Source organism: Pseudoliparis swirei, chromosome 1 (genome assembly GCF_029220125.1).
Source record: "Pseudoliparis swirei isolate HS2019 ecotype Mariana Trench chromosome 1, NWPU_hadal_v1, whole genome shotgun sequence".
Taxonomy (NCBI): Eukaryota; Metazoa; Chordata; class Actinopteri; order Perciformes; family Liparidae; genus Pseudoliparis; species Pseudoliparis swirei.
In genome coordinates this window covers 6,569,555-6,586,041 of record NC_079388.1, presented here as the reverse complement: position 1 = coordinate 6,586,041, position 16,487 = coordinate 6,569,555, and the positions used below count along the sequence as shown (strand labels likewise).

Sequence of the window (16,487 nt, the reverse complement as noted above, 5' to 3'; positions counted from 1 at the left end):
AACAAACAAATCATAAACTCTAGTTATATCTATATGTGTAATTTTTTTTCTTTCTAAGACTCTGTTCTTCCGTGAGTCAGAAGTGATTTCCAGCTGCTGCTCAGCTTCAGTTCTAGGGACTGAGGTCACATTTGGTTTTGACCCCGCTCCTCTGCCAACACGATGATGGCAGTTTTCCAAAACTCTGTCCAACAAACAAAGTACCTGCGACTTCTGTCCACGACACCGAGTTGGCTTACAACGAAACACTTTGAGAGACGGCTCTCACTTTGACCTCTGGCCAGATGTGCTGGGAGCACTGGGAGCGTCCTGCAGCCGCACACTGTGCATTCACATGACCTTCGTTTAACACACACACACACACACACACACACACACCCTCCAGACAAAACATCAACAACATTTCCTGACTCAATCTTTAGAGATTTAAAAACAAATTTTATGAAAACTTTTCAAAAAGTGTGAATATTTGATGCTTTTCCTCTTTCTTGTGACTGTAAGTTGAATGTTTTGATGTTTTGGTCGATCGGACGAACCGAAAAGTCGTTTGAAGACCATTTGTTCTTTATTGTTGTTGTTCTTCTTAATTTCTTGTTCTTATTCTTTGTTCTATTTTCTTCTTCTTCTTCTTCTTCTTCTCTACAAAGACGAACCAGTACCAGTCTGCGGCCCGGTTGTTGGGGACCGCTGGTTTATTGGGACATTTTCTATATTTCATAGACTTAGAAATTAGAATAAGTTTGTAAAAAAACGGTCCAACATAGTCAATTAGTTAATTGATTATTTGCAGTACCGCGGGCAGCACCGTGCTCGGCTGTGGACCCGTCGCTCCTGGCCGAGGCCCAGTCCACTTAATCAGGTCCGCTCTGGCACCAGTACCGGTGTAATGGATTGAATCCCTCAACACAGAGTGATGCACAAATACAAACAGGCAGAGATTGTCCAGTGCAGCCACACACACCCACACACACACACACACACACCACTGCGGCTCCATTTCCACTCCATCTCGGGTCACTGTGCTCGCCTCCACTCGCTCCTCCGGCGGCCGCCAGCGTTCCCAGGTTCCGTGGAGCCGGAGGCCGCCTGCCAGTCTGCCAGCAGGGCCGGAGGACACGCGAGCTCAGACGGCGCTCGTTTACTTTTCAAGAGCTGTTGACCGGCCAGCGGAGCAGTCGGTCGGGAGAGGCCTACACACGGATCTAAAAGGCATCAACACGTTGTTGTGCGAGTAGCGGGCGAAGAGACGTCGTTGTGTCTGCGTCGGGAATAGACGAGGCTAGAGGGAAAACCGCCCCTAAGAAATATAATGTTGCCCCTGATATGGACGATTCGATCATTTTATTTTATTTTAGTTTTTTTGTTGTGTGTCCTGTCTGTATGGCCTGTACTAGGTAGGTTCACACAACAACAAAATATATATAATTATTTTTTATAAGAAAATTAAGAAATAAGTTATAATTGTTAATAGTTGTAATAATAAACAACCACAAAGAAATAAGAATGACATGTAATATGATTATTTAACTTTGAGCCAGTAGAATACTGCCTGATAGTCTTATTATTGCCATTTTTATGACAATTGCTAACTGTAAGCCTAAATACGTATATTTATTATTTTTGAACAAAGTTTAAATGTTATTTCACAAGTTAAAAAAAGTTCCCCCAAATATTTTTTTAAAACCCCTGGATTTCAGTCAGTGGGGAATAAAAGGTCCCCCTAAAACATCTGTAAAGTCGTCCCCTGGTGTCTGCGTAGAAGCCTCATCCTCAACCAACAGGAGCCGGCGCTTTAGAGCGGCTCGTCTCGGCTGCGTTTCCTTTCTTTTGGGCGAAACATTACATTATAGGTGTGAAGGATTAGCGTTACTCTAATCACGAGGTTATGAATGGCATCGCACCTCCCCGAGGTTGCGGAATAATTTCGGTGATTACAGAGGTCTCTTTATTCATTCATCAAGATATGCCAGCGAGCCTTTTTTCTTTTAATGAATGTGCCGTGAAGACGCCGCTGCGGCGCTCCCACTGTGGAAAATGTGGAATTACACGTCTTGTTTCAAAGCAGAGTGGAATTTCGTGGATGAAACAGAAATCACGAGTTGCAAATGTTGTCGTTGAAGCTCAAATCCACTCGTTGCGGCTTTGGAAAAAAACACTTCATGTAAAAAATAATAATAAGAATAATCCCGCCGTTAAAAATAGAAGAAGAGGAAAAGTGTTGCGTAATTGTTTAAAACGTGTTTGTATTAATGACCTTGTGAGGCAGCGAGACCCCCCCAGAGAGAGAGAGAGCGAGGGAGCGGCTGGAAGGCCTCCAAATGTTCCACTGGAATATCTTCAAGGACAATCGGCTAAACAGTCGCATTAGAGGAGCTGTGTGTGTGAGAGCGCTCACGGTGTTATCCACGCCAAAGAATATCTGGTAATTAGTCATGGCTAAAGGAGAGAGTGTTACAGAGATGGATTTAATCTTAATAGATTTCACTGCACTGCAGATACAGTAGCTCCTGAGTGAGCCCCCCCCCCCTCTCTCTGTGGCTATCTATCCATCAGGACGTAGCCGTGATGCACTGCTGCTGCTACATTTGCCCCGAAACCTTCAAACATACGTGTCCCGTGAGTTTACCTGTTCAAAGGCGGCTCGTACCTGTTCTTGTTCTTGTCGTACAGCAGCAACAGCGACTCCTGTTTGTGTGTGTGTGTGTGTGGGGGGGGGGGGGCACTTTGGTCCACGGCAGCTGTTGACTCTGAGATCTTTGAAGCGTATTCAGAGGCAACCGGTGGTCAAAGAAGCCCTCAGCGGGGGGGTCGGGGCGTTTGGAGCACCTGAGGCCGGGATTGATGAAGACGAAGGAAAGTACTTCGAGGTGGGGGGAGGGGAGGCTTTGTTTTATTGTGTGAGGAAACAAATACAGTGACATGTGGCTTCTACTGATCTTCAGCGCATATTGTACGAAGGATAACTAACGCAGGTATTATTTATATAGATATTTTTTGGTCTCTTTTTTTTTTTACTGTCAATAAACCCCTTAAATAAGTCATCAGTCCATTAGTCCGTCTCTGTACTTTGACTCATGCCGTCTCTCTGGCTCTCGGCCCCCCGGGCCTAATCGCTCCTATTGAGGTTTCTTTAGAAATTGGTCACGAATATATTTACATTTTTTATGTTCTTGGTCAGTCGATCCACCATTTTTGGTCCAAGGATGTTTTGCCATTGATCTTCAGACTGATCCCCCCCTCCCCACGACCTCGGTGCTTCCTGACCTTCCATCTGGCCCCTGCAGCGAGTCAAACGACGTTACATCAGCCTGTACTTTCCATGGCAGTTAGAACGTGTTTTTGCCAAACTCATATTTAACTAGAACGGGCACTCGGTAGAGCGCATACCTTCTCATATCACAAGATTGGGCATTGAATTATGAACATGTTGGCATTAGTTGCATGCCAATTGGATAAAAATTGACCGTGCTATGGTAAAAAGAAGATTTTGAGCTATCCATGACCTTGACCTTTGACCCGATCGATCCCAAAATCTAATAAAATGGTCCCCAGATAATAACCAATCATCCCACCAAATTTCATGCGATTCGGTTTAAAACTTTTTTTGTTATGCGAATAACACGCATACAAATAAATAAATAAATACACGGCGATCAAAACATAACCTTCCGCATTTTCAATGCGAAGGTAAAGATGGAGAACTTTAAGTCTCACAAGTGATGCCTCACACCACTCAAACATCTTAACGCCGTACAACAATGACACGACCCTGAACTCTCAGTTTCGTGTGAATACAACCTGTATGTTCTCACTTGGGTTCAGGAGAACTTGGACTAATACTACATTTGAAGATGAGGAAACAGAATCTTCCCGGTTAATATTCCCACACCAGCAGCAAAACGACAAGAGTCATTAGGAACGAGATTACGTGTCTTCGGAGGTGTGAAGTTTATGCTGCTTTGATGGCGCGATGCCAACGTCGAGCTTGTTTAGAAGCTCAGTGTAGGAGCTTAGATCTGTCGGCTGGTTGACCTTTTGCAACCTTTACTTTTATTGTTGAAAGTAGACAAAAACACACTGATTTTTATATTAATTTTTCCATCTTAATATGTTTTTTTCTTCTGTTTTTGTCATTTTTCCTGCAGAAGCTGAAGCAGAAGAACCAGCAGTTGAAGCAGATCATGGACCAACTCCGCAACCTCATCTGGGAAATCAACTCCATGCTGGCTGTCAGGAGCTGAGACACACACACACACACACACACACACACACACACACACACACATTCACACACTCACTCTCGCTATAAACAATGGCGGGGATGATTCGGTCATTAACTGGCCGTGTGACAGGGTACCACAGGCTGGCTGAGGCGGCACTTGAAAGAAGAAATTGGGACATTGGCAATATCAACCCGTTTCCAGAAGACATGAAACGATAGATGAAAAACGAGAGGAGAACCATCAAGACGAAATAAAACTGTGGGGAGGGAGACGGCGGGAGGGTGCAGGCGGCATCATCGTGGGGTACCATCGACCTCGATATTCTGCATTTCAATCAACTTTAAGTTAAATTAACCTGATGAGTTGATATATTATGTTGTATATATTAGTAGGCACCAACCCAGGAACTCTTATTCTATTTAATCCTGAAATTCTGCCAATTTTCTTAGTATCTGTTTGAAGCCCTAAATATATATTAAAAGCTTTTATACGACCCCTAAACACTTCAATAATAAAGATGTACACTTATTCTTGCTATATTTGTTTGCTTTTTTAAACTTTGATGTAATATGTAAACTCATCTATACGATGCCTTGTTAAGGATTCTGCTCAACTATAAATTTTGCTGTGATTTTTTAACGCTGTTGTGCTGTGGTTTCTGTACGCCGCTGTCTGTCTTGTTTTCTGACCGTATTTATTACATTCTAACAACTATTATATATTCATATATATATATATATATTTATTTATTTATTTACCAGCGATCGTAACTTAAACAAACTAAGTTGATATTGATTCTCCGGCCTTTTTTTGTCAGTGCCCTCTAGTGGTCACATAATGTAACGGGTGACACTGAAATGACGTCAAACCTACGGTGGCATTTTTATTATTGGTTATCACCATATAATAAGATAATATCTCCTGATTTGTCGATCTGCAACAGATTCATCAGTCTAGATCCTGTGGGAACAGAATAATACTAACTCCCGAATTTGAAATTAATAAATTAATTCATGCTAATTCGGTTTGTGGGAAGTTATTGTCTCCGTAAAAAAAAAAAAAAAAACACGATCGCACATTTTAAAGGAAGCACTCATTTAAAAGATGAGAAAGGAAAAAGAAGGATTCATAAAGGACGTCATTCAATTCAAACATGAAACATGAGCTTAAAATGAAGATACGTGTGCAGACATGAACACTAACATGGCACAGAGGGTCGGATATGCAAGAGAATATCGTCGTCTATGTGTGTGTTTAATAATTCAGAGCGGAGCCGGGGTCACGTCTAAGATGTGTAGTGAGGGTATCGTCCTCAGGGAGAGGACAGACGAAGAGTCGGAGAAGAGAGAGTAAAATCAAATCAATGCAGTACACAGTGCGCGGTACACGGTAGACGCTACACGGTAGACAGTACACGGTAGACAGTACACGGTTAACGGTTAACGGTACACGGTAGCTGGTAGGCAGTACAAAGTAGACTACACGATAGACAGTACAAAGTAGACGGTACACACACAGTAGACAGTACACGGTACACCGTCTCAAGTGATGATGAAGAAGAAGATAGTTATTTTCTTGACATTTTATACTCAATGTGAGTATGACTTATTTAATCTTATTTCCATACAAGGATATGATTTGTCGACATCTTATTTTGAAAACCGGGATGTTGTGTCACGTGGATCTTTCCACTAACTTCTAAAAAAAAAACCTTGCTCCCGATCTGGACCGATTGAATGTGTTTACCGTGAATGTCGAGTTGACCTTGGTCTCCTGGTCCTTCCTTCCTTCCTTCCTATAAATATAAAGATTAAATAACATTTAAGATGAAGGAATTCCTTCAAACACAACGATCGTTTGCATATTAATCAAACTCAGCGTTTTCCCGATTTCCTTTAATAATCTGGATTTGTATTACGTTGTATTTGTCGCCCACACCGTGAAAATATTGTCTTATACGAAAAAATAATAGTGTTTGTGGGAGTCATGTGGAAATTGATCTGCTATAATAAATAAATATATATTATAAATATGATAATGGATCATATAATTCATTATTTGTAGCATTACCATTCCTTATTAATTACACTTCATAACGATGTTGACATTTGCCTGTTTGGCGTTGAGTTATTGAACAACGCCGCGATATCGAAGGTTCATTTGTCTCTGCACAAAAGGGGGCGTGGCCAGTGGGAGAAGCCAGGCCCGAACAGGTCTGTGCACGTCTCTCTTCAGGTGCTCTGACAAAGCAACGACCCGCGCCTCCTTTAGTCCAACGGCTCCGGTTCTCCTCCTCCCACTCCGTGGCCTCGGAACTCTTAACAAAGGTTTCCCTTTGTGGACCTCCGGGAGGCGGGACTAGAACCTCCGGACCGGCGACGTCTCTTTATGGTTTATTGTTCACGAAGACATCCGGCAGGACGCCTCATGTGTTCGTTGCAGAGCGCCGGTTTGGGAACAATAATTCATCACGAGGATACATTATGCTATTTTAAGACATACTATATACGAATATACTTTTTTAGGACATTTCTTTATGGCTGTTATATGACATTTCTTAAACCTCGAGGTCTTCCAAATGGAAACACAGTCTATTAAAATGAATAAATGGGACAAGGCGATGCAGTTATCATCAAATATGAGTTTATTTTTATTTTTTTATAAATCATTCTTACAAAATTGGCATTTATCTATTTCATTTGTGACCTCTATAAAAGTCTTCTGTTAATTACAAGGTCGGAGGGAGGAGAAGGCATCGGGGCCGACGGACACGACCGGCTGCCGATTGGTGAAAGCGATGTGGCCAATTCGCTGATAAATAAATCCCAGACAGGAAGTGGTCATACGTTGTTGCCTCGGCAACCGTGTCCAAAGGAGGAGAAAGCGCGGCGCTTATAATACGGGACGTGGAGGCGGCGACTCATCCAGTGTATGAGAGGGGGGGGGGGGATGAGTCCTGGACAGACGGCGCTCGGCATGTGGAGAACGCACACGTTGATAAGAAGGCACAAATCAAGAACAGACGAGTTTACAGCACGCACACGCACACACACACACACACACACGCACACACACACACACACACACGTCGCCGCCGTAAACACCAAACTGCCCGGCATATTTGGGGTGAACCTCCTTTTTTCGTCGGACTTCCAAGCACACGATGAGAACTTGCATAATGTTCCCCGTCCGATCAAATGACGGAGGATGATGGAGGAACCAAATAAACTTCCAGAGGGTAAATAATGTCTCGGGCTCTGGACTCCTCTCCTCTCCTCTCCTCCTCTCCCCGCTGACCTGAGACCAGTTTTCCAGAGAGGCAATTTAAACACAACTCAGACCCATTATTGTAACGCATGTGTGTGTGTGGTGTGTGTGTGTGTGTGTGGGGGGGGGGGTGTTACAGCTGAAAATGTTTCCATCAGCTTCAGAGGACCCATCTGCTTATTATTTCGCGGCGCGTCAGTCGGCGGCGTCTTTATTGGGACTCGGCAATTTGACTCCCGAGCCGAGATTGTGCTTCCCGATCCAATCGCGGAGCGCTGGAGGACGCGATCGCTCAGAGTTAAAACCAAACTTCATGTCACGTCTCTCGCGGGGGAGGAAACCATAACCACGGTAACCACGAGCCGCAGAGCCACCGCCGTCTTCTGTGTGTTAATGTGCACGGCGTGCGGAAGATGAACCGGATGAACACCGTCAGCTCCCCTCGGCCTCGCGCCGCACAGCGTCGACGCTTTCGTTTTCGTATTTCTCAAAAAAATAAATATGTGCCTATGTACAGCGCTGAGAGAGACGCGGGGATCTGAGATGGGTTTGAGTTTGTTGTTGTGTTTGTTGTTGAGTTTGTTGTTGTGTTTGTTGTTGAGTTTATTGTTGAGTTTGTTGTTGTGTTTGTTTGCGACTCGGTAAAACAGATCGGAAACGTCTCTCCGGACTCGGCGGAGACGGCGTTCAAAGCGACGAGGAGGCGAAACCCGAGAGTCCTGCTGCCTTCGACATGCTGAAACGTTGGATTGGTAGCGTGTGGATTAGAACACGCCAAAGCCCGATGAGCATGATCACATGACCACGTGGCAGTTTATATAAACTATTTGTGGAGCAAAATGAGAACAAATCAACAACCAAAAAAGAGAGAATAAAACTTGAAATTAAAACCGTAGATGAATGTGACGCTGATAATGACAGATGACGAAGACACACACACACACACACACACACACACACACACACACACACACACTGAACAGTGGCTGAACGCCAGCTCGACAGGAAGGCCGCTATAAGCGCGCCGCTTCTTTCACGTGAGCTCAAACGGCCTCCGTTGAACACACACACACACACACACACACACACACACACACACACACACACACACACACACACACACACACACACACACACACACACACACACACACACACACACACACACACACACACACACACACACACAGACAGTTTAAAGGGGAAATAAAGACGATGAAAGTAAGTGAAGAAGAAGAAGAAAAAGATGAGCGAAGAACAACGGCCTCGGCGAGTGTGAGAGGAAAATGGGATTTCTTTCCTTCGTGATAACAGGCGACGCAGATAGCCGAATCAGCACATCGAGGAAAGGAGCCGAGGAAAGGAAAGGCGGGATGTTTCCCGGCTCGAGGGTGTGTGTTGATGGCCGAGCAGCCAATTTCAAGATCGACCGGGCGGCTGTAAAAACCTTGTCGGGCGCTTTAATAAAGCCAGACGCCGTTCACCTCGGCTGCCCGGAGGACGGCGAACATTAAAGCGACGACTTCAAACCTCCCGGAGAGGACGAGCGGTCGGCGGCGACGCCGGAGAGACGACTTGTACAGAAATCAAATCGACCAGCGAACAGGGTCTCCCGGGCCGTGAAGCAGGGGCTCCGATGCGGACCGGGGAGCTCGGTAGGATTTATGATGGGAGGAAGAGGGGAGGGGGGGGGGGGTTGCCAGGTTTTGCGATCGTGGACGCCTTCCCTCGTCGACCGTCCTGCCCGCGTGCCGACAGCGCGGAGGAACGTCGGCGGCGTTCGTGTCGTACAAAAAAATATTCTATCCAAGAGTCGTGGTCGTCAGTCGTGCGTTGGGCGACCCCGTCAGTCCGTCTGTGTTTGCGGGCTTTCCGTTTCTGCATTTCTCATATCCCAACGCCATCTGCTCGCTTCCTGTTCATCCCGGCGGCGGCGGCGCTGTCGTCGTTGGCAACGAGCCGAGTGGACGACGGAGCCGCGCCGCCGCCCGTCCTCCTCCTGCTGTCCACAGAGTCTCTCTGGCGCCCCCCCCCCCTGTCAGAGCCTCTCGATGTCCCGGTACTTCTTGCGCAGGATGGAGACCTGGTCCTTGAACAGGATGGGGTCCAGTCTCATCTGGGAGTGGACCAGCGGCATGGCGCCAAACCAGCTGGCGAACTTGTTCATGCAGGTTTGCCGCTGGGCAAAGTGGTCCGGGTCGGCCCACCGGGAAGCTCTGGAGGACTGTGGGGAAGACGGGAAGAAATACAGGAAGTGAGGCTCTTTAGAGATTCATAAACACGCTCCTCGTTTCACACGCGGGAAGATTGTGGTTTTTTAAATGATTTTGTATGTCGTCCAATTTAGGAGGAAAACCGCCGTGTAGGATTATAAATTGTGGTGTAGCTGATCTTTAGATAATGGTTTGTCCCATTGACCGTTGAACAGCTGAAAGATGACTACATGGTCACATGACATCTATTGTTCTCTCCATCCTGCAGAGGGATCCTCCTCTCTTGCTCTCCTCAAGGTTTCTTAAATTGTTTTCCCCGTGAAGGTTTTTTTTCTATTTCTCGGGAGTTTTTCCTGATCCGATGTGAGGTCAAAGGTCAGGGATGCTAATTCTTAATTTGTGATAATGGGCTTTACAAAACAAACTGAATTGAATGAGCCGAACATACGGGAGAACAGCTGATGTCATAGTGACAAAGCGATGGATAACTGTTACCGTGACGACCTAAACGCAAAACATTCGACCGCGGGAGACGACGTTCAGGTACTCGTTTAAAAAAAAATGGGCGTGAGCTTATTTGGAACGAGTGGTGCCGATGTGATCGGGACGCGGCCCGTGAGCCAGGAGGAGGGGTCCGGTCTCAGTGACCGTCGCCGAGGGACGGCAACGCTCCTCCGTAAATCGTCCGCTGGATCGCACTCTGTATTTACGACGTCGGATTCACGTTCATAAGGCGGCGAGAGTTCAGGCCGCGGCGCCGATGGCGGGGGAGGAGACAACGCCGGCTTCACGTGAATCACAGCTCTGATGAAAAGGGGGGATGGGAAGTGACGAGGTCATCGTGTCGCGGAACGGGAGCTTCTAGAATAAATAACCTGGTGAAGAAGTGAAGGAGGCCCTCGATGGGCTCCTACCTGGCCCATCATGGTCTCCTTGTACTGCTTCTTCTGCGTGACCTTGATGGGCGGCAGCTTGGTGACGGCGGAGACCAGGAAGTTCATCAGGATGTCCTCGCAGTTGGCCAGCTGGTCCACCATGCCCTTCAGACTGGAGGGCAAGTAGTTGGTGTACAGGTGGTGGTAGTACCTGGCGGAGAGGGGGAGGGGGGGAGGAGTCAGAATAGAGGAGTGGAAGGGATCAGGAAGTGAGAATAAACGAGTGGAGATTTAGACGTGTTTTCCTCATTCGTGCCGAGTTCCAAACGCGCCGCACACCTGGGACACCTTGACGGGCCGGAGCCCCGCGGGCTCCACTCCGAGTTCCTCAGCGGACTGACGGCTCCGGCTCCAGGAGGGATTCAACGACCCGGTTATCGGAAGTGATTACGCCTGCGGCTGCTGTGATTGGCCGACTCCGGCTTAATGGACCGCTCCCATCAGGGCCGAGCGAAGCCGTATTAAAGCTGACGTCAAACCAAACGCAGGAGCGATGGAACCGCGCGGCGCAGACAGCTGGACATCGTTTCAGAGGGATCCAAACGCACCGCAGACGACCTGAGGCGGTGCAACACGGAACCAGGAGGACCAGGGACCCGGGACCAGGTACCAGGGACCAGGGACCTGGGACTAGGTACCAGGTACCAGGGACCAGGTACCAGGTACCAGGGACCAGGGACCCGGGACCAGGTACCAGGGACCCGGGACTAGGTACCAGGGACCAGGGACTAGGGACCAGGGACCAGGGACTAGGTACCAGGGACCAGGGACTAGGTACCAGGGACCAGGGACCAGGTACCAGGGACCCGGGACTAGGTACCAGGGACCAGGGACTAGGGACCAGGGACCAGGGACTAGGTACCAGGGACTAGGTACCAGGGACCAGGGACCAGGGACCAGGTACCAGGGACCAGGGACCAGGTACCAGGGACCAGGGACCAGGGACCAGGGACTAGGTACCAGGGACTAGGTACCAGGGACCAGGGACTAGGTACCAGGGACCAGGTACCAGGGACCCGGGACTAGGTACCAGGGACTAGGTACCAGGGACCAGGGACTAGGTACCAGGGACTAGGTACCCGGGACCAGGGACTAGGGACTAGGGACCAGGGACCAGGGACTAGGTACCAGGGACTAGGTACCAGGGACCCGGGACTAGGTACCAGGGACCCGGGACTAGGTACCAGGGACTAGGTACCAGGGACCCGGGACTAGGTACCAGGGACTAGGTACCAGGGACCCGGGACTAGGTACCAGGGACCAGGGACTAGGTACCAGGGACCCGGGACTAGGTACCAGGGACCAGGTACCAGGGACCCGGGACTAGGTACCAGGGACCAGGGACTAGGTACCAGGGACCAGGGACCAGGGACCAGGGACCAGGTACCAGGGACCCGGGACTAGGTACCAGGGACCCGGGACTAGGTACCAGGGACCAGGGACTAGGTACCAGGGACCAGGGACTAGGGACCAGGTACCAGGGACCCGGGACTAGGTACCAGGGACCAGGGACCAGGGACTAGGTACCAGGGACCCGGGACCAGGGACCAGGGACTAGGTACCAGGGACCCGGGACTAGGTACCAGGGACTAGGTACCAGGGACCAGGGACTAGGTACCAGGGACCAGGTACCAGGGACCCGGGACTAGGTACCAGGGACCCGGGACTAGGTACCAGGGACCAGGGACTAGGTACCAGGGACCAGGGACTAGGGACCAGGGACTAGGGACTAGGTACCAGGGACCAGGGACTAGGTACCAGGGACCAGGGACCAGGGACCAGGGACCAGGGACCAGGGACTAGGTACCAGGGACCCGGGACTAGGTACCAGGGACCAGGGACTAGGTACCAGGGACCAGGGACCAGGGACTAGGGACCAGGGACTAGGTACCAGGGACCCGGGACCAGGACCAGGGACCAGGGACCAGGTACCAGGGACCAGGACCAGGACCAGGTACCAGGGACCAGGACTAGGTACCAGGGACCCGGGACCAGGGACCAGGGACTAGGGACTAGGTACCAGGGACCAGGGACTAGGTACCCGGGACCAGGGACTAGGGACTAGGTACCAGGGACCCGGGACCAGGGACTAGGGACCAGGGACCAGGGACTAGGTACCAGGGACCAGGGACCAGGGACCAGGGACTAGGTACCAGGGACCCGGGACCAGGGACTAGGGACTAGGTACCAGGGACCCGGGACTAGGTACCAGGGACCAGGGGGACTAGGTACCCGGGACCAGGGACCAGAGACCAGGACCAGGACTAGGTACCAGGGACCAGGGACCAGGTACCAGGACCAGGACCAGGGACCAGGACCAGGACCAGGACTAGGTACCAGGGACCCGGGACCAGGACTAGGACCAGGACTAGGACCAGGACCAGGACCAGGACCAGGGACTAGGACCAGGGACCAGGGACTAGGGACCAGGGAACCGGGACCAGGGACCAGGGACTAGGGACCAGGACCAGGACCAGGGACCAGGGACCAGGGACCAGGACTAGGACCAGGACCAGGGACCAGGGACCAGGACCAGGGACCAGGGACCAGGACCAGGGACCAGGACCAGGGACCAGGGACCAGGGACCCGGGACTAGGGACCAGGGACCCGGGACTAGGACCAGGGACCAGGACTAGGACCAGGGACCAGGACCAGGTACCAGGACCAGGTACCAGGGACCAGGGACTAGGTACCAGGGACTAGGGACCAGGGAACCAGGGACCAGGGACTAGGTACCCGGGACCAGGGACTAGGGACCAGGGAACCGGGACCAGGGACTAGGTACCAGGGACCAGGGACCAGGTACCAGGGACTAGGGACCAGGGACCCGGGACCAGGGACCCGGGACCCGGGCTCCTGCGGATCAGAGGACCACAATGGGGAAAGTCCGGTTACCTGTGGTAGATGGCGGCCCCGGTCAGCACCATGGAGTAGTCGTTGGTCCACTTGGAGGTGTAGCCCCAGCGCTCCTTGTTGCTGTCCCAGAAGTGGCTCCGGGCCGGGTAGCCCACGAGCCGCTCGGGGAAACTCTGCCACACCGTGAAGGCGAAGTCCACCTGCAGACGCAAAGCACATCATTTAATTCAGACATATTAGAAACACATTTGTATCACTTCACAATAATAATAAAAAAGCAATTAATGTTTTTGTCAGTGTGTGACTAATTTATTCGTGGTTATAACTCACTTGCTAATGCTTTATTTCAATTATGAGCAATTAAACTGTGGTTGCCAAGTTGTGAGAAATCCCTCTAAAGTGATTGGACGGGTTGTTTCATTCCTGCTGGCCACAGGTAGATTTGATTTGATTTTCAGAGCATTGGATTTACTCATTGCTGTCGAGATTTCACCCAATATAACCCAACGTGTCTAAAACAACATCTCTAAACATGACTTTAACCCATCTGGACCAAATCGATTCTCTTACATAACTTCCTCTCCAACGGACTCGAGGCTGATGAGATCGTGTTGCCAACATTTGCAACGGCATTATCACCAAACAGGATAAACAACAGCCGGGGGGGATTTCCCACAACCTGGCAACTCAAATGTTGCTCTGATTAATGGATAATAACTTTTATTGAAGAATTCAAACTTTCTGGTGCTCAGAAGTTATAGCATGACATCATTCCTTTGAAATGTGGAGAGATCAACGTAGTATTCGAGGCATACGTTGTGTTCGTGGGGGAGAGAGAGCCGACAAAGGAAGTGCACAGTCAAACAAACTGCCGGCTCATCAAACACAAAGCAGCCGCCTGCAGCAGGCGTGTGTGTGTGTGCGTGTGTGTGTGCGTGTGTGTGTGGCGCCGATCAAAGCACACAATCAAATAATTAGATGACAACATAAAAAAGGCCTCGCTGCACCTCACCGCCTCCCCCTCACACGCTGGGGGGGGGGGGGGGCGCTTACACTAATGAACACTTGTGTCTAACACACTCGGAGGACACACACAATACATCGGTTGTAGCTTGGGGGGGGGGGGGGGGGTCTCTGACTCTTTGGCTTCCCATGCAGGAGGAAGAGGTGAACGGCGGTACAGTAAACGGGGGGGGAGAGGCATCCAGAGGAAGTGTCGCTGGGAGAGAAAAAAGACAATTGGACAAATAACGAAGGAAAATAAATGGAAAATCATTCGGAGGGAGCCGGATGTCGGCCGACTGTAATTTATTGTGATTGTGAAATTGCCGTTTCACTTCAGGGGGGGGAAGATGATCTGAGGAGGAGGGAGAAGCCGTTGTTGTCGTCGAGGCTTCATGTGAGAGAACGGGAGAGGAGAACAATGGAGAGGTGTTACCGCCCGGGGAAAAGACCTACGCTGGCATTGATGTTCCTGTAACGTGGTTATGGTCATGATCCAACAAGCCTCCACGGGTGAAACACGGGTCGTTTATTTGTTTGGTTGGCAGAGGGGGGGGAGGGGGCTTCTCTTCTCTCAGTGCCAGCGCCGCCTTGCCATCTTAATCCTTCACGAGATCTAATTCTACAACGTTCAAAGCAGCATCTGGCTCCCTGTGGTGCTGCGCCAAGACACGTGAAGAAGAAGAAGAAGAAGAAGAACAAAGAAAAGGAACAAGAACAAGAAATGAAGAAGAAGAACAACAAAAAGAAGAACGAAGAAGAACGAGAAGAAAATAGAACAAAGAAAAGGAACAAGAACAAGAAATGAAGAAGAAGAACAACAAAAAGAAGAAGGAAGAAGAACGAGAAGAAAATGAAGAAAATAGAACAATGAATAAGAACAAGAAGAAGAGGAAGAAGGAGGAGGAGGAGGAAGAAGAAGAAGTAGAAGAAGAACGAGAAGAAAATTAAGAAAATAGAACAAAGAAGAAGAAGAAGAAGACGAAGAAGAAGGAAGAAAAGGAAGAAGAAAAAGAAGAAGAAGAAGAAAAGGAAGAAGAAGAAGAAGAAGATGCACATAACGGGATTCTGGAGGTACGGAGTGAATGCAGGTGCCGAAACATGAGGGAAAGGAGAGAGAGAGAAAGAGAGGGAGAGAGATATTGAGAGAGAGAGATGGAGAGAGAGAGAGAGAGAGAGAGATGGAGAGAGTACGGCGCTGGCAGTAAAAGTTGGAGTAGTTTAAGTGGTTTGAGGATGAAGCTCTGGAGCGATAACTTGAAACCACCAGAGAGAGAGAGAAACAAAAAATGGAGAGAAAATGCAATCACAGAGTTTTTTTTGGACAGAGAGAGCGCTTGGATCTTTGTTTTGTCTCAAAGGACCCGGCTATCGGGAGAGGGAAGAGGCAGCGAGCGCGAGCGAGAGAGAGAGAGAGAGATATATGACATCATACCTCTGTGGTGGACAACACCGTGTCCTCGTCCAGGCTGAGCACGGCGTCGGTCACGATGGTGTCGTAGGGCAGGAAGCGGCTGCTCATCACCTGCACCGGGACACACAGATCACCAAGGGTTACGCCATCGCCCTCACACAACATCCGTTCGTCATCATTTGGTCGCCTGGACGACATGAAAGGCAGAGAGAGCGAATGTAGATCTGAAAGTTGTGCAAAATATCTGAAAAAATGAAGAAAAGTGGAACAAAGAAACCTTCCTAATTAAATGTTTTTCTGTGTATTTTCTTCAGACGAAGAGCCGAGGTGTTTATTCACCCACGTGGCAGCTCCCACTGGATGTTTCCATGGAAACATGAATAACTCCATCTCACCCTAAATGTGCAGGGTGTTTGAGGGTTTTGTTCCAAATGTATTTAACACCTTTTACCCGTTGCATTTTCAACAACAACCACTCTGATTCAGCTCGTCATTTTGAAATAAACCTCCAGCGTTCGTCTCGGGTCTCGGGTCTCGGGTCTCAGGTTGGCAGCCGACCGAGCGAGGTAGGTGAGAG

The 16,487-nt window shown here is 49.3% G+C and overlaps 2 protein-coding genes across 2 annotated transcripts in view; one reads left to right on the top strand and one right to left on the bottom strand.

Annotated features, from left to right (window-relative positions):
• med30 (mediator complex subunit 30) overlaps positions 1 to 4,752 on the top strand; it is a 45,653-nt gene extending 40,901 nt beyond the window's left edge. The window contains exon 5 of the mRNA XM_056418880.1: positions 4,146 to 4,752. Coding sequence (XP_056274855.1) covers positions 4,146 to 4,241 — 96 coding nt within the window. The 3' untranslated portion in view covers positions 4,242 to 4,752. The remainder of the gene's footprint in view (positions 1 to 4,145) is intronic.
• A 2,097-nt stretch (positions 4,753 to 6,849) lies between these two features.
• ext1b (exostosin glycosyltransferase 1b) overlaps positions 6,850 to 16,487 on the bottom strand; it is a 101,130-nt gene continuing 91,492 nt past the window's right edge. Inside the window, exons 8-11 of the mRNA XM_056416021.1 lie at positions 15,932 to 16,021; positions 13,534 to 13,694; positions 10,617 to 10,788; positions 6,850 to 9,713 (exon numbers count right to left, since the gene is read on the bottom strand). Of these exons, the coding sequence (XP_056271996.1) occupies positions 9,528 to 9,713; positions 10,617 to 10,788; positions 13,534 to 13,694; positions 15,932 to 16,021 (609 nt within the window). The 3' untranslated portion in view covers positions 6,850 to 9,527. The remainder of the gene's footprint in view (positions 9,714 to 10,616; positions 10,789 to 13,533; positions 13,695 to 15,931; positions 16,022 to 16,487) is intronic.